The sequence below is a fragment of the Penicillium verrucosum genome, assembly GCF_028828655.1.
Source record: "Penicillium verrucosum strain IBT 35672 chromosome Unknown utg000001l_segment0_segment0, whole genome shotgun sequence".
Lineage (NCBI taxonomy): Eukaryota > Fungi > Ascomycota > Eurotiomycetes > Eurotiales > Aspergillaceae > Penicillium > Penicillium verrucosum.
This window is the reverse complement of record NW_026643210.1, coordinates 13272456-13297875: the sequence shown is the minus strand read 5'-3', so window position 1 is coordinate 13297875 and position 25420 is coordinate 13272456. Positions and strand designations below refer to the sequence as shown.

Genomic DNA, 25420 nt, shown 5'->3' with positions numbered 1-25420 from the left:
TCTATTGTCTACTTTCTATTTCCTACTTTTCTCTTCTCTATTCTTGAATCTCTCACTCATTTCACCCCCTTACCAATATCAGTACACTCTCCTTGTCTCAACCTTTCTCTCCCCCCGCGAGCGAGGAAAGCCTTCCACGGACCCAGTGCCCCTCCGCCAGCTCTTATTTGTCGAACCAAACTTGACACCTGGGAAAAACACCCCCTGCAGTTGGTTCAACCCTAAGGGTCTCTTGTTGACAATTTGCTGCTTTCGGTGTCAACCCCCTTACACTCTCCACTTTTCGATTCTACCTGGAATGTCTTGATCTCCGAAACCACTTTCTACACATCTATCTATTGAACCGGGTTACAGCTGGACTGGCCTTTTTCATTCAACAATAACTGGAATGGCGGGCGTCGCTACGGCATATTCTGCAGATGCCTTAGCATCGCCCGTGGATGGCTCGCAATGGGATTTTGCGGTACCACTTGGCCCCGAGGTAAGATTATTCCGTGTGGCATTCCAATCTTTAACCTAGTAGCTCAAGAACGTGGAAAAGAAAGAAAAAAAAAAGCGCTGATCCCCTTTTCCCCCGCAGGAAAACCACTCGTCGAAACAACGCAACTCACATGACTCCAATTCCGTGCGCGCAAAATTTTCTCGACAGCGTACCTCAAATGGGTCACGCAGCTCCTCCGTCTCGCGCAATGTCCATGCACATGAATCGCCCTATCTAGCCTCAAACCGAGGGCGGAGGGATCACAGTCTCAACCGACATGGGAGTGAAGTAGGCAGTATGCGAGATGCTTTTGGTAACGAGGCAGCCGGTCGTAAAGAGCCTGAGGAGGACAATGACGGCCTTAAATTGTACCCGGATGGAAAGACGAACCAGGAAAAATGGATCCACCGAGACAAACTGGCAAAGATCGAGAGTGAGGAGCTCCATCAGGCAGCCATTCTCTTCCAGCGACGGATGAGAGGAGAAAGCAAATCGAGTGCAGGACGCGGGAGGAGCCATGATTCACAGCAGAACACTGCTAACGGAACTGGTACCGCAAACTCACCCGCCACAGAATATTCCGAACCCTGGCCGAAAGTGCGGGAAGAACTCGGCAAGCGGGATGTGAATGGCAATGTAGATGACAATGACCGGGAACACTGGGATCTTCGCCGACCAGAGGAGATTGCCGCGGACGATGCAGCCGCCAGCATCTACAGCCACCCAAGCCTTGGAAAGAGCGCCTCCCGAATACCCGTCTCTACAATTAGTCCAGTTCCCATTCCCGGCGCCATGGGCCGTGATTCTCGCAGTTCACGGAGCCGTGCCGCAACAGACGAAGAAGACCGGTCTTCACGGGGCCGCAGAGCCAGCGAGCCTATCAACGTTGAGCAAGATGGTTCAACTCCTTCCCCAGAAAGCCGACCGGGCAGCCGCGGATTCAACAGTACACAGAATACCCCGGGCAAGAAGACAGTCAAGAGCATCGGCTCTACCAACCGAAAGACATCTGCTCCACCCACGAACAGGAAGGCGAGCGCTCCTCGATCTCGCGCTGTCTCCGGTAACAACACACAGCGCCCTACCACCCGGTCAGGTGAAAGTCGTCCTCCAACAGCCGCTAACCGGCCCGAAGGAGACCCGCCGTGGTTGGCAACCATGTACAAGCCCGATCCTCGCCTTCCACCAGACCAACAGATGATTCCGACCGTCGCCAAAAAGATGATGCAGGAACAGTGGGAGAAGGAAGGCCGGACCCCGAACACATACGACCGCAACTTCGCGCCCCTCGCAGTGCACCCATCCGACGCACCATCTGTAACCACCAAGGTCGAACCAGAGCCAGAACAGCAACCAGTTGAGTCTCTACAGCTCGAAGAGCTACCGCCCCGGCCGTCAAAGAGCCCAGAACCACCCCGCCCGAACACGAGTACCGGCTACAGCACCATGCCTAAGGTGCAGGACACACCCCCAATGGGACTGACACCTAACCCTAACCCCAACTGGAGCCCTCCGGTTGTCACCGCGCAGCAGCCACCGAAGAAAGAGAAGGGCTGTGGATGCTGCATTGTGATGTGATGGACTCCCACTCCACTATCTGTCCAATCTCTCGCCTATTTCCACAACATACCTTTGATATTTGCACGTCTGCTTGATTCCCTTCTTTGTTATTATTTTATTTCCAGCGTCTCCGGCGGGATGGTGTTCTGTCGGTTCTGTTCTGTGACTTTATATCCCGCGATCTAGGGCGTTTCTTCGCCTTGAGTTCAATTTTCTTCAGACTGCTTTTTTCCCCGGCTTTCTTCTTCAACACCAGAGCATGGCTATTATTGTTTTTTTTTTTTTTTTCTCCCGTGCATTCATTCCTTGATATTTCCCTTCTTTCTTCTTATCATTGCAATTCCCATCGAGATGGTAGGAGGGAACTCCAAAAAAGCTCGCCCTAGATAGATTGCCATGGATGGGATGGGAGCGAGGGACTCGCACCTCGAAATATAACTTGTGGTGTGCACCTTGTCCTTCTCATCCTAGTATATCTACCCGTGGCTTTCTTGACTATGATTTTATTTCTCTTCTCCAATCTCTGAATTTCCCCCTGAAACATCTTTAAAGCCTGTTTTTCCATATTCCCAAGCTCTTGCGAGCGATTTTCTCTTCTTTCTTCGGTCTGATCGGCCTGTTGGCGAGAGCAGTCAGGTACCTGGATATGCCCGCATGTTGGAATGCCAGATAATTGCTTACGGAGCTAATCAGATATCAGGTTGAATGGACGAATACATCATATCTGCACAGAATTGTTACTTGTACTTGTAATAGCGTAGATACCGCGTCAACCAACTGCCTATTTCAGGGTATATCAGAATTGTACTTGGTAGACATCTACGAACTATATAAATAGCCATCTGGACATTGCCGAAACAAGAGAAGAGTCTCGGCCCGGTGGGAGCTCCCCGGCTGACAAATATCACCTGACATCATCGCTGCATCGAATCCCGCAATCTTGACAGAATAGACCAACCAATCCTCTCATCTTTTTACCTGTACCCCGCCCCAAATATCCTATAAAAAAGAGACATCGCCTCTTTTCCCCTTTTCGTCATAAACCGCCCACCATTTCGTCCATCTTCACCCGTCTTTTCGGCTCCTTCGCCGGCCCAAATCCCGCCGCCATGTCCGCCGCAAAGACCCGTGCTCAGTCCCTCATTAACGACAACGCCGTCGTCGTTTTCTCCAAGTCATACTGCCCTTACTGTGACTCTTCCAAGAAGCTGCTTGACGGCTTGAACGCGAAGTACACTGCTCTGGAGCTGGATCAGGATGGTGAGTCTTTTCTATTTTGATTTTTTTGCGTTGCTTCTTGTATTCTTCCCACAAGAAGAGTGGGGTTAGCAATGATTGGTTTATATTTCTGATACATGTTTATGCCTCTTTTTTTTTGAAAATCAACCGCTAATATAACTTTACTACAGAGGAGGGAGCTGCTATTCAGAGCGCTCTTGCCGAACTCTCAGGCCAGCGCACCGTCCCCAACATCTTCATCAACAAGAAGCACATCGGCGGTAACTCCGACCTCCAGGGTAAGAAGGACCTGAAGGATCTGCTCAAGTCTGCTGGTGCGATCTAAGTGGTTATGTCACATAAGCAAGAATCCCCCGAGGCGTAAGTCTCGCATAGAATAAACTATATACGGAGGTACTTTTTATTGCACAGCTTTTACTTCCTTATCTACCTTCTAGACGTCTCTTAGACTTCGTTTCCTAGGTTTAGTATATAAATATAATGTGGGCAAATATCTCCATGACTTGGAATTGGAGCGATCAGGACAACCCTGCCATCTTCCAGCATTAGATGCGTATTGAGTGGAGCATTTCTATAGTTACAGCCCTGCAATGTTTTGTAGAGCCAACAGAGGGGCAAAAAAAAGTGAACGGCGACTAACTAACGTACAGGTATGTTAATACAAACAAATAAACCAAATCAGATAACCTTCTGCACAATGGTTCCAAGGGGCCTCTCAACAATCGACATCAAGCCCTCGACAATACTCATCCGGGCCCCCTCACTCGAAACGGTCTTGCCAGCCAGATAATTCAACCAAACAAGCCGACTAATCCGCTCATCAGCAACGCGCCCCATCCACTTAACCGGCTTATCAGCCCCAGGTTGGAAAAGCGCATCCAAAGCGCCATGCGCATCACGCATCAAAACAAGCGTCTGTCCCTTGGGCACCGACTTCCCCTTACCAGCACCGAAAACAGCCTTGAAATCATTCATCGAGCTTCCAAAGCTCTCATCCTGGAACTCGCCAGGCTCCGCAGCCTTCTTCGCCTGCGCGCGCGCAGTAATACCACGCACCCATCCGTCGCGCAGATGCATAAAGTCCGTGTTACGGGTAGGCACGATGCGGAATGCCGTGCGGATGCCGTTATCCTTGATGATGGCCGACCAGGCGGCGTCGCCGCGCTCCGCATCAAGGAGAAGCTCCTTGAGCTGCTGGCGCTCCGGCGAGACGAGGGAGGTAGCGGCGCTTGCGCCGGAGCCGGAAATGGCAGCGTCCGCATCGGCGCCGGAGGTGGGCGGGTGGATTGCTGTGCGCAGGAGGCGTCGTTGTAGCTCGGTGATGTCGGATTTCGCGACGTATAGACCGACTACGTAGACTTGGATTGAGAGGAAGGAGACGGTGCGGATGCCAAGACCGAGGAGTTGGTATTCTTCGCCCGTGGACGGGGCTAGATCGTCGCCGGTTTGCTTGCCTTCAGTTGCTTCGGATGTTGGGAGTCGGATTGTGCTTGGGAAGTTGGGGATTGTGCTTGTTCCTGTTGGCACTTGCTCGAGTTTGTCTTGGCCTTGGATTGTTATTAAGGATGGCCCGCCGCTGGGGAACCCGACTGGTCCGTCCATGCGCATTGCGCCGTTCTTCGGGGGTGCGGCTGTGGTCTTGTCATCTTTGTTGGTGTCTACTTCGTCAAGGCCGAATAGGTCTAGCTTGATGACGCCGTAGAGACCGGCTGCGCAGGTGATTATACCAGCTGCGGAGAGGATCATCTTCCGCTGAGCTTGGGAGGCGTGCTGGAGATCCGCTGCTGCAGATGCTCGGGAGCGGAGGGGATTATTGGTTGCATTGGAGCGGAGGGGTGTGGTGGAGAGATGCCGGGAGGAGAGGCGTGATGTTCGGAGTTGTTGCCGGGTGAGGCTTTGGTAGGCCCGCCATGGATTCTGACGGAGTGTGGAGGCCATTTTGAGCTTGGTTCGTTCGATGAGGAATCTCGAGGGCAGGATTGGCGGGTGACGGAGATGGAGTGTGGGGATGCACGTGATATGGCATGATCTACATGGGATACCCTCATGTACCAACTGTACCAACATGATTTTGATGGAATACGACCCTCTAATCTTTTTTTTTTGGATTACTTGTAATGTCAATGTTTTATTTATCTCGTGAAAAATTTGGTACAGCTTGATAGTGGTCAGCTAAATGGTCAATTTCTCTATACAGAAAGGATGTGTATGTAGTATGAGATCCAGATTATTTGACTGTGTGAACGGTTAATATTTATCTGACAACAACCTTGTGAGAGCCACCGGTGACTTTGACAGTTGCAGTACCATCAGAATAAGCCACTCCCCTCGTCAACTGGTCACCATCAATGGTAATCGAAGGCTTCTTCGATGCAGTGACATAGGGCAAAGTAACATCCCCAACAGTCCCCTTTGGTACCGAGAAAGTCAACACATATCCACTCGAATTCAAGACCCAAGATGTTTTAAACTTCCCAAGAGAGGTAACAAAACCAGCCTCGGCAAATTCCAGATCTCCAAATTGTGGCGCGATTTTCCACTCCAATCCTAGTGGCGAGACCACAGAGAGACCGACAACATACTCTGTCAATGCAGAGGTCGGACCGGAGGACCAGCCATGCGCATGTGAGACATATGATGGATCGTAGCCATACCCGCGGTCCATCCGATACCCGAAAGTCCCATTCTGTAGATAGCCTTCAATCACAGTGCTCTCTGTACCATTCGGGTTGTTGATATACCAACCCCAGCTGCGACGAATGAGTTCCAGTGCGCGTGCAGGCTCATGGGCAATGAAGTGACTTTGGATCTCAAAAGAGGATATGAACGAGGCAATGTTATCTGGCAACTCAGGAGCTACTGCCCCTATGGGGGTCCAGTTCTTGAGAAGCTTTTCTGAAATACTGGCTATGCGCTCTTCGTTTACAACACCGAACATAATTGCCATGCTATTAGCATCTTGTGGATGTAGAGAGGTCTCAGTTGCATTGTCTTTGAATGCACCGTATGACTCGTCCCAACAGTATGTGTTAATTGCTTTCTTGAGATTGGCGGCCTGGGAGCTCCACGTGTTTGAGAGGTTGGTTGAGTCTCCAACCCACACAGAGAGAGATGCCCCTGTCTGTAGGGTATGATAGAGGCTAGAATGTGTTAGCTAGAGAGCCTTCTGTATAATGGAACCACAGCATACATCATCTGCGCTTCTGAGTTGTTATATCCTTGTTGCCACCTCGCCCAGTCTCGCGTCCCTGTTACATTCAAAAGCCCGCTGGGATAGGTCACTTTTCCATATATATATTCCATGGCGTGCTTATAACTGGCCCAATTATCCGACAAGAAGTCTGTGTCATTGGTATAAAGCACATATTTATAGGTGCCAATCATAGACCACATATGATATGTGTCCGAGTCCTTCTGACTCAATGGCGGGCCAGACTCATCAAATGCACCTGTTGTCTTGTTCTATATTTCCCAGAACCGTCAGATATATATCTAAAGGGAACAACAGCAGAGCTTACCTGGGTGTTATACATAATCTGCAAAGCGTTCTTTACACTTTTCAAGTCTCCCAGGCTCACAAAAGCCGAAGGAACAGCAATGCCCATATCACCAGGCCAGACCGCACGATCTCGTTTTGCACCATCAACAATAATCGTGTCTCCTGGTCCGAGAGTCCCATTGTTTACCCATCCAGATGTAACGCCCTTTGTAACCCGGCCAGTGTTCACAGGGACCTCATTCGTCTGCAGAGTATATGCGCCGCTATACCAGATGCGATTCAAAAGCTCGTCACTGCAGTGAAAGTACCCCTGGTAAGCTCGGAGATTGGACCAAGTGGGCTTAAACGCAAGCTCTAAGCTCAAATCTTCAATATGAACACTGGCCGAATCATTTGTGACCAAGAAGACCGTCAAGTACCGGAATCCACCTCGTAGGTATTTGTCCGACATGACATATGTGCCCTTTCCAGTTGAAGAAATGTCTGCATACAACGCGCCGTCATGATATAGAGCACTTGAGGAGTCTGACCATTCTCCAATCCAATTTTTGGCTTCTGTAAATGCCAGCCCTAGAGCTCCGCTGCCGGTGGAGGTGTAGTCTAGATGGACAATTCCACCCACTTCAATGCCAAAGTCAAATACGATAAGTGAACCGTTGCCGTGTAATCCTGCTTTGTATGCATGCGAAGGGTATGTGACAGCGTTGGTTTTCAACTCTGATAAGGCCGAGGCTGGTCGTACTGTTCGCGATGCCGGTGCGTATATGTTCTTTTCCCATGGCCCACTGAATGCAGCGTCTGTAGGTCCAGAGCAAGTGGTATCACGCCAGCAAGTGTTTGCAACAGATGGCGAGAAGAGAGACCAAAGAATCAATATTACACCGTGCCAGTATGGTTGCGCCATTGGTGGCTTATTGGAGAGATAAATATCTGTATATCGTAGCAAGATAGTAAAAAGAAAGTGTAAAATACGGAGCCTAGCACGTATATAAATGGTTAAGTTGTGCAATAGTGAAATTTGGGAAGTTTCCCAGTTGGATATTCGCGATTGGTGGAAGAATCATAGCAAATGATGCTGATATTCGCAGAATTTGGGCAAGGATCGGCGTAACAAGCACTTAGAAGCCTTTGAAGTCGACATTTTGGCTGCATATTCCATGCAACCTATTCTTTTCCCCGCAGTCAATTTTCTCCGCAATGTCATGTCGTGATGTCCGATCGGTGTAAAGATAACCGAGTGTAACATCGGAAATCCAAGCAAGTGCAGAGTGCTATAGCCAGGTAAATAAATATAAGACATTATTCTTTATTAGAAAGCCGAACAGCCAAGTCTAATTATCGAGATCACCATGCGATTCTTCGGCATTCCTTCCCTGGCCCTACCCTTAGGGTTGGCGTTGTCAACTGTTGTATATGCAAACCAAAAGCGCAGCTCAAATGTCTGCACCGTTAAAGCCAAAGGGAACCAGAAAGATGATGTTCCTAATATCATAGAAGCCTTCCACCGTTGTGGTAATGGCGGTACGATCGTCTTTCCAGAGGACCAAGCCTACTGGATCGGTACTCGGTTGAATCCCGTCTTAAACGACATAACCATTGAATGGCGCGGAAAATGGACAGTAAGTGGGCTTTCAGTATAGCCAATGATAATGGAACTAATACGAGCTAGTTCTCTGACGATTTGGATCACTGGCGCAATAACTCATACCGGATTTCCTTCCAAAATCACGCCGCCGGGTTCGTTATCACCGGTCAAAACATCAGGATTGATGGGTACGGCACTGGTGGCATCGACGGCAATGGGAATGCATGGTACACAGCCGAGAAAGGCGACACGCAACCCGGCAGACCGATGCCGTTTGTATTTTGGAACGTATCCGATGTCAGTGTCGAAAATTTCTACATCAAAGATCCCCAGTTGTGGAGCATAAATATCATGAACGGAACCAATATGCGCTTTAATAACATCTACTGCAATGCGACTGCGGTAGATGCGCCATACGGCGAAAACTGGGTCCAGAATACAGACGGATTTGGTATGTCGGTCACTCCATTTTTCCCTCGCAGCCTGACTAACACTGTGGATAGACACCATGGATGCGCAGAATATCCAACTCAGCAATTTCATATACCAAGGTGGTGATGATTGCGTGGCAATCAAACCACGATCATACAATATCGATATTCACAATGTCACCTGTCGTGGCGGAAATGGGATTGCTATAGGCAGTCTGGGCCAATACCAGGAGGACTCGAGCGTGGCTGATATCCGCATAGATAAGGTCAAGGTAACCCGATACAACGAGGATATGCACAATAGCGCGTATATCAAAGCGTGGGTCGGCGCACTTGTACCACAGAGCTCCTATGAGAGTGCCGGACTCGCTCGCGGCGGTGGCTGGGGCAGTATTCGGAATGTGTTGCTCTCAAACTTCGAAGTCCATGGAGCCAATAGCGGACCTGCTATCACACAAGACAGTGGAAATAATGGCTCGTATTCGGGGACGAGTTTGATGGATATTTCCAATGTCGCATTTGTAAATTTCACGGGCTATATCAAGAGCACTTCGAGGAAGGTGGCATCTGTTTCATGCTCGAATGTGCATCCGTGCTACAATATTGATTTTGATAATGTGGTGCTATATCCCCAGGAGAATGCGACTACGCCGGGGGTTGGGTCGTGCAAGTATACAACGGAAGGCGGGGTACACGGGCTCGATGGATGCTGAACGTCCTTCACATTACCACATTCACACTAGGTATAAGGAATAAAAACTTCAGAGAATACTATCCCTTATATATATATATATATATATACACACATTTAAACTAAATGGATCTTAATTCCGAGGTTCTACGTCAAAAACAAAAAAAAACAATTGAATTTATGCTTAAGCTAAGCCCCACAGCTCCACATGGGGCACTTTCCTGTATGACGTTGTTTGCTTAATCTTCTTTTGACCTTTTCACCTTATTTCTACCCCTGAACCCCACGCATTAGTCTATGACCAAGCCAAAAATGCCAGAAGAAACAGTTCGACCTGCTTTTGAAGGCCGTGAGCGCCCACTTCTTTCCTATGGCATCGACTTTCCCACAGCAACAGCACAGCATCTCAACAGCACATTCCAGGCTTCGCGTGTATATGTGATCTGCTCGGGGTCATTGGCGCGAAATATCAATGTAATGGACCAGCTTGAGACTGTGCTGGGGCCGGATAAGCTGGTCGGTCATTGGATTGGTATGCGGAGCCACACTTTATGGTCAGAGGTGCTGCAGATTGCTGAAGAGGTTAGAACTGCGCATGCTGATATACTCTTGACGGTTGGAGCTGGCAGCTTGACGGATGGCGCCAAGATCACTGCATTGGTTGGTACCCCTTTTTCTTTCATACTTTTATTCGTGCTTTGTTTCTGTTTTATATATATTCTTCTTGCCTCTTCTTATTCCCCCCTGGAAGCTCATATATATATTCAATTACTCTTAGCCTAATAATATTCCTCTCAGGTCCTCGCAAACGAAGTCAGCACACCAGAAGAGCTTGAAACCCTTGCAGAAGGCCCCAGAAGGCGACTAGAAATCAAAGCACCAACTATTCCGATCATTTCCGTACCAACATCTCTCTCCGCCGGCGAATACTCCAACTTTGCAGGCGGCACGGAAGACCACTCAAAGCGCAAATACAGCTTCCAGTCACCGATTCGGGGACCAGAGCTGATTATTCTCGATCCGAAGCTGGCGGAAACGACTCCCGATTCAATTTGGCTTAGTACAGGTGTACGCGCAATCGATCATTGTGTCGAAAATCTGTGTTCCACATCAGGTACGACCACGACGTCAGACAAACTGGCCCAGGGTGCGCTGAAATTGTTGGTCCCTGGTCTCTTGCGCTGTAAAATGGACCGATCAGACCGTGATGCGCACCTACAATGCCAGCTTGGATCAGTGGATGCTATGGCAGCCTGTACGAGTGGTTCAATTGAATTGGGTGCTAGTCATGGGATTGGACATCAGGTATGCGATTGATCTTCTTTCTTTGCCTTCTAAGGCACCCACAGGTGCCTCAATGGGTCCGACTGACAGTTCTCTAGCTTGGTCCACTGGGTGTCGGCCACGGTGAAACCAGTTGTATCTTGCTCCCCGCCGTGTGTAAGTTCAATGCTAAGTACAATGCCAACCGCGAAAAACAAGCTAGCGTGCGCCAATTTCTGATTCAAGATCCGGTTGTATTGGAGGTGCTACGTGCCCGCTCGGTCACGGTGGAAGAATCCGACTTGGGCGATATTTTGGATGTCATCATACGCGAATTGGGAATGCCTCGGTCCTTGAGCGAGGTCAAAGTTGGGCGGGACCAATTGGATGGACTGGCAGAGAATAGTCTGCATGACCGTTGGTGCAAGACAAACCCAGTGCCACTGGAGGAGAAGTCTCAGGTATTGGAGATCCTAGAGATGGTAGCTTAAACATTCAGGAAAGTCCCTTCGGTACTCTATATAAAAAAAAGTCCAAACAAAGCAGCTTCATAGTTAACTAGCACCATACATTGTATAAGGAGTATTCAAGCATATATAAACTAACATAAATCCTAAGGGCCTGATCAGGTAGTTCAGATATCCTTATTCAAGTTTCTTGTGTAGGAAGGAGTAGGTTAGGTAGGGCTAGTATCTTCCTATGCTTCACGATGACGTCGTGGAGCAGTGTCTGGGGATACTTGACAATATGTGAGTAAATCCTTCGATGTTGATTCAATTTTTGTTCAGGTCTCTAGTTTTCACTAGTTTTGGCAGTTGTAACAATCTACTATATAACTATCTGCACCAGAGACATGTAGATATTTTGACCACCTGGGCCCTTCCACTCCCAAATGCAATGTACAACATGTCCTTCATTCCAACAATTTTAATTAAAATGGCGATTGAATAATAACTTTGCAAGCCTCTCCAAATCGATTGATAAGCACGACCCCCACACCCCACATTTCACGTTATACATTAATCTTGCGCCATCTCTAGGGCTGCGCTGTGGACAACTCCTTTAGTTCTCATAGCAAAGCTATACAACCATGTCTCTCGCCAAGAACATCCTCCTATTTGGAGCAACGGGCAACATCGGCTCATTCATTCTGGACGCCATCCTGCCCGAGCGCTCCCAATTCGGCCGTATCGCCATCTTCACTTCCCCGCACACAGCTGAGACCAAAGCCCCACAGCTGAACAAGCTGAAAGAGCAAGGCATAGAGGTAATTGTGGGTAATGTTGAAGACGAGAATGCCGTAAAAGCAGCATACGAAGGTAAGAAAGCTTTCTTTCCTGACATCCATGCATAATGACCTCAACCATCAAAACCGCCCATACCACCAAACCAAAGGCTAATCACTAAACCAAACAGGAATCGATACTGTGATTTCAGCCCTAGGTCGCAATACCTTAGCCCAACAGATCCCCCTCATTAGACTGGCAGCCGCCAGCCCCACTGTGAAATGGTTCCTGCCCTCCGAGTACGGCACGGATATCAAGTACGGGCCGGCTTCGGCGAACGAGAAGCCACACCAGCTGAAGCTGAAGGTGCGCGCGTATCTCGAGAATGAGGTCTCGCGTGACGACCTCGCTTATTCATATGTAGTCACTGGCCCGTTTGCGGAGATGTATCTTCATCTCGTGCCTGGGTTGGAGGAGGCTGGTGGGTGGGATGTTAAAGGGCGGAGGGCTATTTTGTTGGGTGAAAAGGGGAAGGGAGAGGTTAGTTTGACGACGATGAAAGAGTAAGAACCCTTTTCCTTTTTCCTTTCTGGTGTTTGTTTCATTGGCTTGGATTGGACTATTGGCTGATTGTTCTGCCAGTGTTGGAACACTGGTCCTCAACACTCTGCTTCATGCTGCGGCTGAGACGCGCAACGCTGCCTTATGTGTTAATTCGTTTACCACGAGCCCAGACCAGATTCAGGCAGAGTTTGAGCGCCAGCTTGATGGTAAACCGTGGGATGTGTCTCACACATCGCTGGAGAAGTTGCGTGAGGCGGAGGCTGTGGCGTGGGAGGCTGGGAATCCGGCGGCTACTGTGTTGACTTTGCGTCGGATCTGGGGTGAAGGCGGGACGCTGTATGCGAAGCGGGCTAATGGGTTGATTGGGGAGCCGAAGGTGATGGGGCTGGAGGATGTGGTTGCGAATGAGATCCAGAGGGTATCAAAATTGTAGATAGCTTATCTCCATTTGTTTTTACATAGTAGTTAGCCCATATCCAAGGGCGAAATGTGATCTACATGGACTTCGCACACACTGTGGAATCCAACGTCTAAAGCTCATGGCATTCGTACGTAGGGGCTAAGAATTAAGGCAACATGTCGGGGATTCGGGTAACATCAGATTTCACATGACCGAGGGGAATGATTCGGGAAATAATAAAAAAGGGGAAACAGCTCTGCCGGATATAAAACAAAGGTCTGAGCTTTATTGGAAGAACTTGCGCACTCTTTCCTGGCTGGCTGGGTCGACGGAAGCCAGAATCTGGTCTGCATTTGCGCCGGTCACTGCCACTAGCTGCTTGGCGGATGTGGCCACCCGGGTAGCGGTCTGGCCCTGCAGGGTAGCCGCCTCAAGTGCCTGGACAATGAAACCGAAGACACGGTCAGCCTTGGCAAATACAGCCGGGTTTTGCCTGGTAGTAAAATATTAGCATGAGTATGAGAAAGGGTGGATCAAGAAAACGTACTGGTCAATCAACTGTGCAATAAATGAATAGGCATAGGGGGCAGCCTCTTCATCGTAGGTAATGGGCAAAGTCTCGATCCAGTTGGCCACGACATCCTGGGGAGCCTGAACCTTAGATGGGTTATAGTGCAGGATCTTGGCAATACTGGCAGATGCATTCTCGGTCGCAAACACATTCTCCTCTGTGCGAGATTGCGCGTGCTGTGTAACCTGGAACAAGCTGGGGAGGCTGGCTGCCACAAAGTCGCTCCAGGCGGCACCACCCTTCTGCGCAGCCACACCCACTCCGTACGCTGCCGCCTGACGGTTGGCGGCATTCTCATCTCGCAGACCGGAAGCCAAAGGCTGCATAATGTGGTCCTTGAATGCCCATGACTCTTCGCCACAGAATTCAAGCACATCATCCATGATGCAAAGAGCCCACTGCCGTTGTGTCGGGTCTTGGCTTGTGATGAAAGCGTCGTAGAATGGAATCAATTGCTGCCAGGTTGGCAGGAATGAGTTGCCCTGGTTCTTAAAGATGGTGTGGAATGCCTTGTTCATATCGCTCAATAGGTTTTGATCGTCCTCGACGGCGTATTCGAAGTCTAGGTTCTCCTCGTCACCATCCTCGAGCTCGGCCTGCTCCTCCAGACGTTGCTTCACGCGCATCTGGTAGTCCTCGAGGGTCGACTTTGCCGATTCAATGAAGGCCTGCAAGTGCTGGGGGGTAAGGGAGTTTCTGCCAACCACCTCCACTGACTCGTAGAAGCACTGGTACATCTCAGCCAGCGTGTCAACTGTCGGCTCAGCGCTCAGAACCTCGATGATCTTCTCTGCAACCTTGTTCCACATTTCGGCGAAGCCGGGTGACTGACCACCGTGCTTCTTCTTGTAGGAGTTGAGCAGCTGGGGGATCAGCTTGGCAGCTGACACTCGGACGGGATCGTGGAAGAAAAAGGCAAGACCGGGGACCGCGATCTTCTCCATGGTTTGCAGGACGTAACCCTCGAAGTTCTCCTCGAGAATTTGGGCGTAAATTGTGATCAATTCGATAGCAGTATTCTTGTCCTCGAGAGCACTGGTCTTGATACCGATAATCTTGCCCTTGAGCGGCACCAGCTCCCAGCCATCATCCTGCTCAACCTGTTCGATCTGATCCTCGTCATCCAGCAGCTGAATATCAGCCTTGGCAGCGGCCACGTTTAGAAGAGGCGGCATAACACCGGGGAGATAAGGCACGAAGTCTTGGCCCAGAACGCGGCACATGCGGCCCCAGCAGTGAAGGAGGTATTGTGACTGTGGGTCGTCGGCGTCGACGATGTTTTGCTGAATGTGGCCGAGAATCTGCACGAGGTTCAGAGCATCTTGACCCATCTTCTCCTTGCCGACGGCGAGTGCGATGAGAGTAGCACACTCCATGGCCTTGGCACGAAGAAGGCGGTACTCCTTGCCCTGTTCCTCCTTGAGAACATTGAGCAAAAGAGGCATCAGAGTAGTATAATACTGATCGAAAGCGGCCTCGGCGGAATCCGCAATGGTGGCAATGGTGGATAGCGCCTGCTCCTGCAGATAACGCTTGGGGCTGCGCAATAGATCCAAGAGATGACTGAGAAGGTTTCCGAGGTATGGCTCCAAGGTGCTACGCTCAGCCTCCTCGCAGAAGTTGACGAGAGCGGCGGCAGCGTGGGACTGCACACGCGGCTCGGTAGAGGCGAGAACGGGAATGATGTTAGTGAGGACAATCTCGTGGTACTTCTCCTGCATGGTACCGGCAAAGTCGGTACTCATTTGACCAAGAGCGTTGCAGCCTGCATAGCGGACTCGGGGGTGGGCGTCTTGGAGGGCAGGAACAACAAGGGCTAGGACTTGGTCCAGCTCACCAACCATGAGATCGCGACAACCTTCAGAGATGGCGGAGATGGCCATCAAAGCAGCATGGCGGTCGCGCCAGTTGGTAGATGACATCATGCGAGGAATCCAAGAGAATGCGGGTTGGAGGATAGCCTGTCCACCTAATTTGTTGGCGAGACGATCCATGCACTGCTCACCGGCGATGTGGTTGAGGTCATTCTCTTCAGGCTCGAGCTGTTACTAGTCAGTGGCATGTTAATTATAACGACAGAAATACAAGCACTTACATCTTCAGACGCGTTCCATTCCTCCGCGTCGTCATCATCCGCACCGACATCAGTCATCAGGCTCAGACATTGTGTGACCATTTCCTGTGCGAACTCAGGCTCCTTCTTGCACATATTTGGGGCGTAATCGGCAAAGGTAGCCATCAATTCGAGTGCGTTCTGGCGCACCTGGTCACTGAGCTCCTTGTCGCCAATAACACTAATGCTGAACTTAACCAAGTTGTTGAACATGACCTTGAACATTTTCGGGCTGATTTCAGCCAATTCGATCAAGGCGAGCAGTGCCGAGGACAGCTCCTCGCTCTCAGAGGCCTCCTTGAGAGGAGGAAGGATGTTCAGAAGGTCTGGCATGAGGCCGAAGAACTTAGGCTGGGACTTTTTGGAGATCGACCGGAACAAAGAAGCGAAGGCTTCCATAGCGGAAATTCGCACCTGATGAAATGGTCAAAATTGGATTCGAAGGGCATAGCCAGATGTCGACATACGGAAATATTATCGTCCTTGAAACCCTTGGCGAAAACCTCCACGACAGCGTCTTCGTGCTGCTTCTCAATGATACCGGGGGTGGTCGTGAACACACGGTATGCGGTTTCCCGCAGGCCCGAGTCAGGGCTCTGGCTTGACTGGAAAAGAACACCGAGGAGTTCAGTCCACTGTTCGTCTACACATCACAGGTGAAATCGTCAGAACCAACAGTCCTCATTTCGTCAAAGGGTAGTTCGAATCGCATACCATTATCGGTGTATTGTCGAGCAACCTCGGCCAGTGTGTCTCCAATCTTCTTGCGTACATCGGTGACGGTCTCACTGGTCAGGGAGACCACCAACTTCTCACGAATGGCAATTCGCTGCTCGTTGGGGAGACTCGAGAAAATCTCCTTGTTGTCACCTGTGGCGGGATCCTTTCGGGTTTTTGTTGCGATTCTTCGGAAAAGCACAGCGGAGAAAGCACGCGTCTGTCAAAAGGAGTTTCCCATTAGCTTTTGTCCCAAATCAAAGTGAAGATTCGGCTGTTGGTTCGGTCGTCGGTCGTTTGCAACACCCCTCCTTGGAAGCAACCGCGCCCCTAGAGTCCAGTGCAACTTACTATTGTGTCCTCTGCACCTGCAAGCTGTTCCGCCAATCCCATCAATAGGACGTCTGGTCGGTTCTGAACCCAGTCATTGTTAAGCTGGTCTTCCGCCTGGGATCTGACGACATTGTCGGGTGTGCTCAAGGCGCGGAGCAGCTGAGAAAGCGCGGTGTGGATTTCGGGAGGTAGGAGGGACATGTTGGGCGTGTCTGTTCCCAATTTCCAGACGATCCAAGCAACCCAGTTCTTTCAACCCTCGTAGAAGTGATTTGGTGGGGATAGAGGGGTGGGAACGAAGGGGAGGAGTTTTGTTTTTGGTGGGGCGGGGAGAGAGGGAAAAAGAAGAATTTCTGATTAGGAGAGCGATAGATGGATAGGCCCTTGGGGGGTGAAGAAGAATGAAAGTGCCACTCCAATCACACAACAAGAGGAAAGAAGATTCAATAGAGGATGTCGAGGTCTTCAGATCTGATTCTTTCTCGATAAAATATGTAAAAATTAACCGTACGAATAAATTCTAGGACAATCTACAGAGAAGTCACATAGTGATGATAATCACATCTGGACGCTAAACTAGATGCGGTAATTCCAGGCCACAAGGCCGACAAAGGTCGAACAGACAGAACTAGTTAGTTACCTAGGTAGTTAGTTAACTATCAAGAGCTCAAACATTGTTGTTCCAGTCAAAGATTTATAGGTTATCACAGCAATGGATATATGTGACCGCCAGATCAGAGTCTATCTCGAATAATTATTTGCATTGAAGGCTAAACTAAGGCCGTAACTGTTCACACGAACAGCGGTATCTGAACGCGACATGGAATATCGATATTAGAACAAAACGGGTATGCAACACTTAGGTCGGGAAAAGAATCTACTACGCTTTCTCAGGGTGCTTGATATCCAAGTTGAATGAGTCAAAGGGAAGTATTTGGAGAGAAAAAGAGGGTTTCGGGAATAGACCAAAGGCCAAGTATTTTTTTTTTACCGGCCACTGGGGCGGCTGAGAATGAACACACCCGCAATAACAGCAGCCAATGTGACAATAGCACCAGGAAGCAGCAAGTCGTTGGGGACACCGGCAATAAATTGCTCCTCTGGTACGTGAGAGGGAACGGCTTGCTGCTGGGGCAGGGCCTTGCTCACGGGGGGTTCTTGTGAGGCAGGTTCCTCAACAACGCTTTGCTCTTCGATGGGAGTCACAATCTTAACATGATGGGGTTCAACCGCAGCGGGGATGGGTGGCTGGGCGGGGTCATGGACAAACAGATTGACCTTGTCGCGGTGAGTACGGCGAGCCAGATCGATGGCATCCGTCATGTCCTGATCCGTGGTGATGGAGACGGTATCACCTTCGTTATCCATGTAGCTCAGCGCATATCCAGTGTTGCTCAGGCAACCCTCCTCAACGGTAGCCTCGCCACCAACAGCCTCGACTTCCTTGCCAAGTTTCGCTGTGACTTGCGCCACAAGGTCGGTGACGCCGTTGGTGGTAAGGACGTTCACACGGTGCACTCGGCCACCAGGTGCCTTGAACTTGAAGGGGAATGGAGTAGGAGCTGCTGGTTCTGCTGGGTGGTGCTGAGAAACAACTTCGGAATGCTCATCACCGTGGTGCGATGCTGAGTCGTTAGGAAGAAGACTGTTGTCGTAGCCTGAGCGAGTGAGGTCGGGGCTCATAACTGAGCGGTGCGGGGTATTCGGTTGCTGGCTGTGGCCGCCAGAGACCATAGAGTCTGACTCGTGATCCATCGATAACCAGAACTTGTTCCATGCGGGGCCCTCGTCATCTTGGGTTGACATAGTGTTGATCTGAACATATCAGCCAAAATGTTTGCATCAGACCTGTTACTAGTAAACATACCTGTTCAAGTGTGGCATAAGTGAGCTTCAACACATCCACCATGCCGACGATTTCACCGCCCTCGTTCATCACGGGGAGGTTGAGATAGTGGCCATCTGTTGCAGGGTTAGAATGCTGTGATTTGAATTGTTTGATTGAAATGACTGACCATGCATCTTGCGAAGCGCGGCTTGGATGCTCATATCCGACGGGGCGAAATCGGGGTGAGGAGTCATGACACGGACAACACTGCAAGTGGAAGGGTCGAGGCCAGGAGCAATAACACGAAGAACAATATCCTTGCTAGTGAAGATACCAGTGATGGAGCCTTGGTCCTGGACTAGCAGAGCAGTAGTGTGGTTTTCCTTCATTAGAGCCGCAGCGTCCTTGACGGTAGTGCGGACCGAAACAGTGACGGGCGGCAAGCCATCCAAGACGGTCTCAAGGGTCGGACCAGACATTTTCGATCGCAATGCCTCAACATATTGGATGACTTGCTGCGGCTGACTAGAACCAAGCTCTGTCTGCACACCTTCCAGCGCATCGTATAGCTTGCGAGACGAACTGTATGCGCGTTCCAACTTTTCCATAGCGTCATAGAAGCACTTGGTAATATCCAAAACACCAGAGATATCCTGGTTCTCATCCATGACCGGCAAGTGTCTGAATCCCTTCCGTACCATAAGATCGAGCGCGTCGGTAGCGCTGGTGTCTGTTCTCGCGCACAGCGGGTTCTTGGTCATGATCTCAGAGACAGAGACCTCTCGCGCCTTCAGGCCCATTCCGACAACTCGGAACGCCAGATCCTTGGCAGTGAAAATACCCGCGATGCGCTCATTGTCGTCGGTGACTAACACACAGTCCTCTCTCTTGGCTGCCATAAGCTGAGCGGCCTCTGCGATGCTCATGGCAGGCTTGATCTGGAGGGCCTGGCTAGGCTTCAGGGCGAGCACGGTGCCGGGAGGGGCTTTGCGGGAGTTCCTCGATTTTGCCGGAGCGTTCCTCTTTTTGCTGAGGTCGGCCTCCATTTTGCGGCGGATAGCCTTGTGTCGAGGTTAGCTAAAAACCAAAGCTCAAAATTGAGCATCAGGAGATCACCCCCGCGGGCTGCCATGACGTACCTCATCACGTTTCGACTGGGTTTGTCGCTGTCTGCTACTTGCGGCGCTCATTGTGCCACTTCCGACGTCGCTGGAGGGTGTATTATTTGTGGCTGATGATTCTGGCCTGGGTCGTGGGATGTGGGAAGCGCTGGGATCGTTTCCGAAGTCGGGCAGCCTTCCTCTCCCGATGGTCTGATTGGGCTTTCCCCGAAAGGTGCCTGTGGCCGACATAATAATGCCGAAAAGGGGAAGTCTCAATGAAAAATGGAGAGAAGGAAGGGAGATGACACAAACAAACAAGGATGTCAAGTTGTGAGACTGGTATGGGAGAAAAAGCAAGGAGAATTCCTGGAAAGGAGAAGAAAAATGGGCAGTTCAATAGTCGATCCCAAACAGGGGTGTTTCTCTCGTTAGTCGGGGATGAGGAGCCGTAAACACTGAGTGACACGGTACGATCCGGGCGCTAGTCCCAATTAGGTGGACATCCTGCTCGTGACCCTTTGCACGTGATTCACGTAATTCCCGAGATCTCATAGCCTGATATTTAAGGCATTAACCCCGTGACCCATCTCGCTTAAGGGCTTAGGGCTACCCGCACAACGGAATCCAATCCATCCCGAAAGAGACTTTGTGTGAGCGAGCTTCGACAACCCACTCCCGACAAGTCAACCGTACGCTATCTCCCCCTTTCACCCACAGACCGATACCTAACCATCCACAGAACAAACCGTCAAAATGGTCAAGAAGAGGGCGAACAAGTAAGACCAACAAATTCCCCCATCTCGGCGAAAGCAGTATCCCATTCGACATCTCCGCAATGACGCCGACGGAAGCGCACACGACATACATCTCCAAATACATCGAAAATCGCGACCTACGCACATTGCCGGACAAGAATGGGAAAACTGGATTTCGATCGATTCGCAACTTCAAAGGGGCACGGTAACTAATTGATTTGATAGCGGCCGCAACAAGAATGGCCGCGGCCACGTCAAGCCTGTGCGTTGCTCCAACTGCGCTCGCTGCACCCCCAAGGACAAGGCCATCAAGCGCTTCACCATCCGCAACATGGTCGAGTCCGCTGCCATCCGTACGTGACAACTCTCCCGATACCTCGAATCTACGACAAGATCCCCAGATCTATGACTACGACTCATTCGAGGAATTCAAAGAAGAACCAGTGTAACTAACGATTCTTGCTCTACAGGTGATATCTCCGAGGCTTCCGTCTTCGCTGAGTACTCTGTCCCCAAGATGTACCTGAAGCTCCAGTACTGTGTGTCCTGCGCCATTCACGGCAAGATTGTCCGGTACGTTTCCACCGATTCTCCTCGATACTCAATCGCCTTCCATGTACTAATCTCTCGCCAACAGTGTTCGCTCCCGCGAAGGCCGCCGCAACCGTGCTCCCCCTCCCCGTATTCGCTTCAACAAGGACGGCAAGAAGCTCCAGCCCCCTACTGCCGCCAAGGCTTTGTAAGGAGATGAATGTCGCATGACAAACAAAATAAAATGGAACTAGTTTGAAATGAATTCTTTTATTTTGTCTTCACTCTTCGCATTGGTGTTCTTCTCGACCGGATCGCAGGGGTGACGCTCGGTCCCGAAACTGCCGGCCTGCTCCTACACTGAGGATGAAAAAGATGGCACCAATTGTGCGATGAAGGCAGGTTGGATGCCTCTTTAGCATTTTGATGGTTATGAGCCCGTTGACGACGGCTTGTTATGACTGGGAGGATGGATGGTTCAAGTCCAAATGAGGACTTAGAAAATATCAAAAATTCCTACAAAAACATTATCGCATGACGTAGAAGTCTTGAAAGTCGTATTGCTGGGTATCTTGCTAAGTACAAAATTCATGGGTACAAGTACCCCTTCTCGAAATAGTTTCCATACATATCTACCGTTCCAGTCCGCACCTTTGGCATCGGGTTCCGCACGACCTTCACCTCTCCCTTCCAATGACCTTCGACATAATGTGATATAGAAATATGGGGTGATGATGGCATCAGGAGGCCGGAAGCACCCGTGCCAAGCGTGCTTCGCCGTCCTCTTTCACGACGAACCACTTGTTCATACTCGGCCTTCTTGCCACGACGAAATGCCGCAAGCTCTGCCACAAGGTCAATCATCGGGACCTGGGATTGCTGTTTTCTGTCTATTGTAAGCCCTGGTGGACCGGAGTTCGTGGCACTTTGGGGAAGGTGACGCCCGAGTCGAGGAGAATTGGGTGAATGCAACGAGTCATCATCCGAGGGTGTAAGCGAGACCTTTTCGTTAAGGACAGCCATTGGAAAGTATTTTCCCGGATCATTTTCAGGGACTCCACACTCTTCTTCACCGAAGAAGCTGAAATCATTGGTGGCTGCTGACCAGAGATTCTCTGAGTCGCGGTCACCAGTGCTTGAATGGCCTGTGGCATTGTATTGGTTTCCGGGTTTCCATGATGTCAATTTGGATGTATTGACAGGCGTGATTTCGAGGACTAGACGTCGCAAGCCGAATAGAGATCGTGACCGCTGCTGTTCGGCTTGAATCCGCGCTTGCCCTGGTGGGAGGGAGTAGTCTGATCCTGCCTGTAGAGTTGCTAGCAACGCTTCGTTTGAGCAGGCAGTAATGAACCGAGTGAGAGCAGAGATGATTGATGAGTTGGGCGTCACATGTGAGGGTACATCTGTCAGTACCAAAGATTCCATGTGAGGAATATGTGATGGGTGTAGGTAAGAGAACCGGCTTTCTTTCCCTCCTTGGAGTGGCATTGATTTATTACGTGGTCGCTTTGCTAGTAATTCCTGTACTATCTGTGCGGGAGCATCGTTCAGCGAGATTGGGGAGCTGCATTGTATGGTAGCCTGGAGAGAGAGATCTGTCGCAAGCGTGTCGCAGCCTGAAGACATTGGAATGGATGATAAGGTGCTTCCCTTAGTCTGCTCTGTATCCCATGTGTCTGCCCCGGAAGCACCAAAGTCCGTACTTCCATTACCGCTACCGTGTATAGGGATGGGCTGGACAACCTCCGGAGCAAAAGCTGGCCCACGCCTGACTGACGGTGCAGGCTCATCCGCGTAGGCTGTCAATGGACGGGAAGTCTTTACCCCTTTTTCCGTTGAAGATGAGCCGATTGAGCCAATTCTTGATGTATCCGCAAGTTCAAAAACAGCTCTTGTATCTTCGGGCAACTCATAAACCTGCTGGGAGGAATCCAGCTCAAATTGCTCGACTTCGCGAGGGCTCTCTTGCGCCGAAACCTCTGGAAGAAACTCATCATTGGGTGCAGCGTCTTTAGTTGGTGGCTGGCCAGTGAGAACAGCATGATGCCCTCGTAAATAGACCAAATTGTCCCCTGCAATCTTATCAAGTATTGGGACTAACTTCTCAGCTCCGGGATACTTCGTGTTCCCATAACCATGCGTCTGATATGCCTTGTCTGGAGTTCGTATGCTACCAAAATCCAGAGCGTGTAGCCGGGACGAGACCAGAAGACTCGCCACAGCTTCGACAGATATTTGATTGCCAGTGATATAAAGATGGGTGATTCCTATGTGCGGCAAGTCTTCAACCCATGGATGGATTAAAACAGGCTGAGCGAGAAGCTTCGCAAACTGCTCATCCAAATCTGGCCGCTTGAAGAAGTCCGAGCTAGACTCATTGATTGCAAAGTGGGAGAAAGGACCTGGCGAAGCTGTGGCCTGCCTTGGACTTTGTTGCCTTTCGCTCCCGTCTAGCGGGAGAAAGGATTCCTGCAGCAGGGGGCGAATTGCCATGTCAGTGAGCATGTTGTCTCTCAAATCCAGCCAACGGACTCGTCGTCGAATCGCATTGGCTAAAAGCTCAGCATCATTGTCCTTCAGCCCGATTCCACGCAGTTTAAGTACCCGGAGAAACGGCATCTGAGCTAGCGTAGACAGTACATTGCGGTCTCGTGCTGGAGTGGTGTACGAAAGATCCAAGTAGGTTAATACCGGAAACAAGAGGAGAGTTTGTGCGAGGCTTGCAGAAGTGGTATTCGGCTCACGTTCAGCCAACAAAAGCCGTACATTATACTGGCTGGACCTCTCGTGGGTTTTCAATGCTGTCATTGCATGGTGGTCAAAGAAAGGCAACCTCGAGACCATCAGACACTGGAGACATGGTAGGTATTCGAGTGTGTCCCTCAGCCAGCCAGGTCGTGGACCACCATATATTTCCGAGAGAGCGGGTGGGAGATGAAGGGTATGGGTCAACGCCCGCACCTCTTGCCGGGCATATTTGAGTGTTCTTCGGAATCGAGTGAGAGCCGCTGTGTCATCCGGTCAGGTATTGCTTTTTGAGCAATCGCCGTTGTTCCTGATTTCACTTACTGTAGACAGCGTCGTTATCTGTACCAAAGTGAGATGCAGGATCCCCCCAGAGGAAAGGCATAAATAGACCATGCCATCTGTGACAGACTAAGGATGCGGCGCATAGGTCGCTGGAAGGGATGTAGCGAGCAATAATTGTCCAAGCATCTCTGTCCGTTGCAGATTGGTAAGACGGAGGAATGAGATCCATGTTTACTATGTTATTGAATTCTTGATTAAAGACATTGTAGCTTTCAAAGAAGGTGGAAATCCCAGGGGTAGTTTGGCCCCATGAGTTAGTTGCCCGACTCAGCCACACAGTTTTACCAAAGCCTTTTGACATACATGTACCTAGACCAACTACGGAGTAACTAGTAACTAACTAGTTATTGATCTCAGCATTTTGACTCTTCTTGCTTTATATTGTTTCTGTCATTTTCGCATTTCTGTCTGTCAAAGTGGCGATTTGGTATTGAGAGATATGACGTCACTTCATAATCTATGAACAGGTGGGGGATCTATTAAGCCCGAAACGATATTAGGGACGGTGTATATAAGAATACTTTGACTTGTTTCTAGATGGATATAACATTTGATAACTAAGAGTTGCAATTCTAACATTCCCGTTTGAATCGGCAACCCATTTCGTCGCGTCCGCACGAAGTCGAGTCAGGCTTTCGGATACTCCTGTCTCAATCACTACTGTGGGCCATCCTATCGCACGGACCGGCGCTGGGCAGCGAGAGGGTGGGACAAATGCATTATCAGGCCGTTTGCCTTTGGAGGTGGTGGGCTTGTAGGTCGTCGTTCCAACCTATTCTGAATCGAGCCAGTCCAGACCCATTGTAGTAAGCGCATCATTCACAGACAGCACGAGCCTTTGGGTGAGTGGACCACGGGACATTTTTGTAGCGTTAGATCCTTTAGGACGTCTAGCTCTCGATGTTTTCGTGGAGGAGCGGCCTGTCGTTGTCGAACCTCAGGGCGTTGAACCTCGGTTCCTTCAATAGGAATCTGCAAATAGATTCGCATGATCGCCTTCTTATTGCTATCTGCCGCACTGTGGCAGAGATATTTGAGCACGGCAAAGGGAGGCCCCGCGCTACCATCACGTGGCCACTCTGTCATTTGTTGAACATCCTCGGTGAGCTTCTCCTCGAGAACCCACGTTTGGGGTGATGGTGTGTTGAAGGTAACTTCAGTACCAATGTAAAGTTCAGAGCATGCGAGACTAGACATTCTAAGTTTCATGATGCTGTCGGGATGACTTTTATCAGACCATTCGTGCCATCCCATTGAAACCGGTAGTTGATACCGCTAAGGGAATCATGATGTTCATCGAGGCGCTTAATGGTTGTTTGGGAGAGGCCAAGAACAAGAAGCCATTGATTTGTGCTTTCTTGTTTGTCAAGAGAAAGAATAACCTTGTTTTCAGCGGCACGAAGACGCTTCGTGGAGCTAAACACCCGAACAATGTGG

The 25420-nt window shown here is 50.1% G+C and overlaps 12 protein-coding genes across 12 annotated transcripts; 6 read left to right on the top strand and 6 right to left on the bottom strand.

Annotated features, from left to right (window-relative positions):
• Positions 1–388: 388 nt before the first annotated feature.
• Positions 389–2059, top strand: N7516_004887 (uncharacterized protein; the record flags this gene model as incomplete). Its single annotated transcript, XM_057217607.1, has 2 exons — positions 389–481; positions 581–2059. The coding sequence occupies 2 exons, from the start codon at positions 389–391 to the stop codon at positions 2057–2059; spliced, it is 1572 nt and encodes a 523-aa protein (XP_057079490.1).
• Positions 2060–3150: 1091 nt separating this feature from the next.
• Positions 3151–3605, top strand: N7516_004886 (glutaredoxin; the record flags this gene model as incomplete). The annotated part of the gene is made up of 2 exons (XM_057217606.1): positions 3151–3301; positions 3451–3605. 2 exons carry the CDS (start codon positions 3151–3153, stop codon positions 3603–3605), a joined length of 306 nt encoding a protein of 101 aa, XP_057079489.1.
• A 353-nt stretch (positions 3606–3958) lies between these two features.
• Positions 3959–5218, bottom strand: N7516_004885 (chalcone isomerase domain-containing protein; the record flags this gene model as incomplete). Its single annotated transcript, XM_057217605.1, has 1 exon — positions 3959–5218. The coding sequence occupies one exon, from the start codon at positions 5216–5218 to the stop codon at positions 3959–3961; it is 1260 nt and encodes a 419-aa protein (XP_057079488.1).
• A 316-nt stretch (positions 5219–5534) lies between these two features.
• On the bottom strand, positions 5535–7683 carry N7516_004884 (putative alpha-L-rhamnosidase B; the record flags this gene model as incomplete). Its single annotated transcript, XM_057217604.1, has 3 exons — positions 5535–6420; positions 6471–6742; positions 6799–7683. The coding sequence occupies 3 exons, from the start codon at positions 7681–7683 to the stop codon at positions 5535–5537; spliced, it is 2043 nt and encodes a 680-aa protein (XP_057079487.1).
• A 445-nt stretch (positions 7684–8128) lies between these two features.
• On the top strand, positions 8129–9508 carry N7516_004883 (putative extracellular exo-polygalacturonase; the record flags this gene model as incomplete). The annotated part of the gene is made up of 3 exons (XM_057217603.1): positions 8129–8398; positions 8449–8815; positions 8868–9508. The coding sequence occupies 3 exons, from the start codon at positions 8129–8131 to the stop codon at positions 9506–9508; spliced, it is 1278 nt and encodes a 425-aa protein (XP_057079486.1).
• A 290-nt stretch (positions 9509–9798) lies between these two features.
• Positions 9799–11240, top strand: N7516_004882 (iron-containing alcohol dehydrogenase; the record flags this gene model as incomplete). Its single annotated transcript, XM_057217602.1, has 3 exons — positions 9799–10146; positions 10285–10791; positions 10869–11240. 3 exons carry the CDS (start codon positions 9799–9801, stop codon positions 11238–11240), a joined length of 1227 nt encoding a protein of 408 aa, XP_057079485.1.
• Positions 11241–11839: 599 nt separating this feature from the next.
• On the top strand, positions 11840–12972 carry N7516_004881 (uncharacterized protein; the record flags this gene model as incomplete). The annotated part of the gene is made up of 3 exons (XM_057217601.1): positions 11840–12068; positions 12166–12538; positions 12618–12972. The coding sequence occupies 3 exons, from the start codon at positions 11840–11842 to the stop codon at positions 12970–12972; spliced, it is 957 nt and encodes a 318-aa protein (XP_057079484.1).
• Positions 12973–13224: 252 nt separating this feature from the next.
• On the bottom strand, positions 13225–16874 carry N7516_004880 (nuclear import receptor PSE1; the record flags this gene model as incomplete). The annotated part of the gene is made up of 6 exons (XM_057217600.1): positions 13225–13432; positions 13487–15552; positions 15606–16037; positions 16091–16266; positions 16338–16560; positions 16692–16874. 6 exons carry the CDS (start codon positions 16872–16874, stop codon positions 13225–13227), a joined length of 3288 nt encoding a protein of 1095 aa, XP_057079483.1.
• A 786-nt stretch (positions 16875–17660) lies between these two features.
• N7516_004879 (CBS and PB1 domain protein) lies at positions 17661–19853 on the bottom strand (the record flags this gene model as incomplete). Its single annotated transcript, XM_057217599.1, has 4 exons — positions 17661–18488; positions 18541–18635; positions 18689–19562; positions 19641–19853. The coding sequence occupies 4 exons, from the start codon at positions 19851–19853 to the stop codon at positions 17661–17663; spliced, it is 2010 nt and encodes a 669-aa protein (XP_057079482.1).
• Positions 19854–19886: 33 nt separating this feature from the next.
• On the top strand, positions 19887–21102 carry N7516_004878 (40S ribosomal eS26 domain-containing protein; the record flags this gene model as incomplete). The annotated part of the gene is made up of 6 exons (XM_057217598.1): positions 19887–19943; positions 20209–20293; positions 20344–20380; positions 20585–20712; positions 20830–20932; positions 20997–21102. The coding sequence occupies 6 exons, from the start codon at positions 19887–19889 to the stop codon at positions 21100–21102; spliced, it is 516 nt and encodes a 171-aa protein (XP_057079481.1).
• A 376-nt stretch (positions 21103–21478) lies between these two features.
• N7516_004877 (uncharacterized protein) lies at positions 21479–24284 on the bottom strand (the record flags this gene model as incomplete). The annotated part of the gene is made up of 2 exons (XM_057217597.1): positions 21479–23901; positions 23963–24284. The coding sequence occupies 2 exons, from the start codon at positions 24282–24284 to the stop codon at positions 21479–21481; spliced, it is 2745 nt and encodes a 914-aa protein (XP_057079480.1).
• Positions 24285–24802: 518 nt separating this feature from the next.
• On the bottom strand, positions 24803–25192 carry N7516_004876 (uncharacterized protein; the record flags this gene model as incomplete). The annotated part of the gene is made up of 1 exon (XM_057217596.1): positions 24803–25192. The coding sequence occupies one exon, from the start codon at positions 25190–25192 to the stop codon at positions 24803–24805; it is 390 nt and encodes a 129-aa protein (XP_057079479.1).
• Positions 25193–25420: the final 228 nt, after the last annotated feature.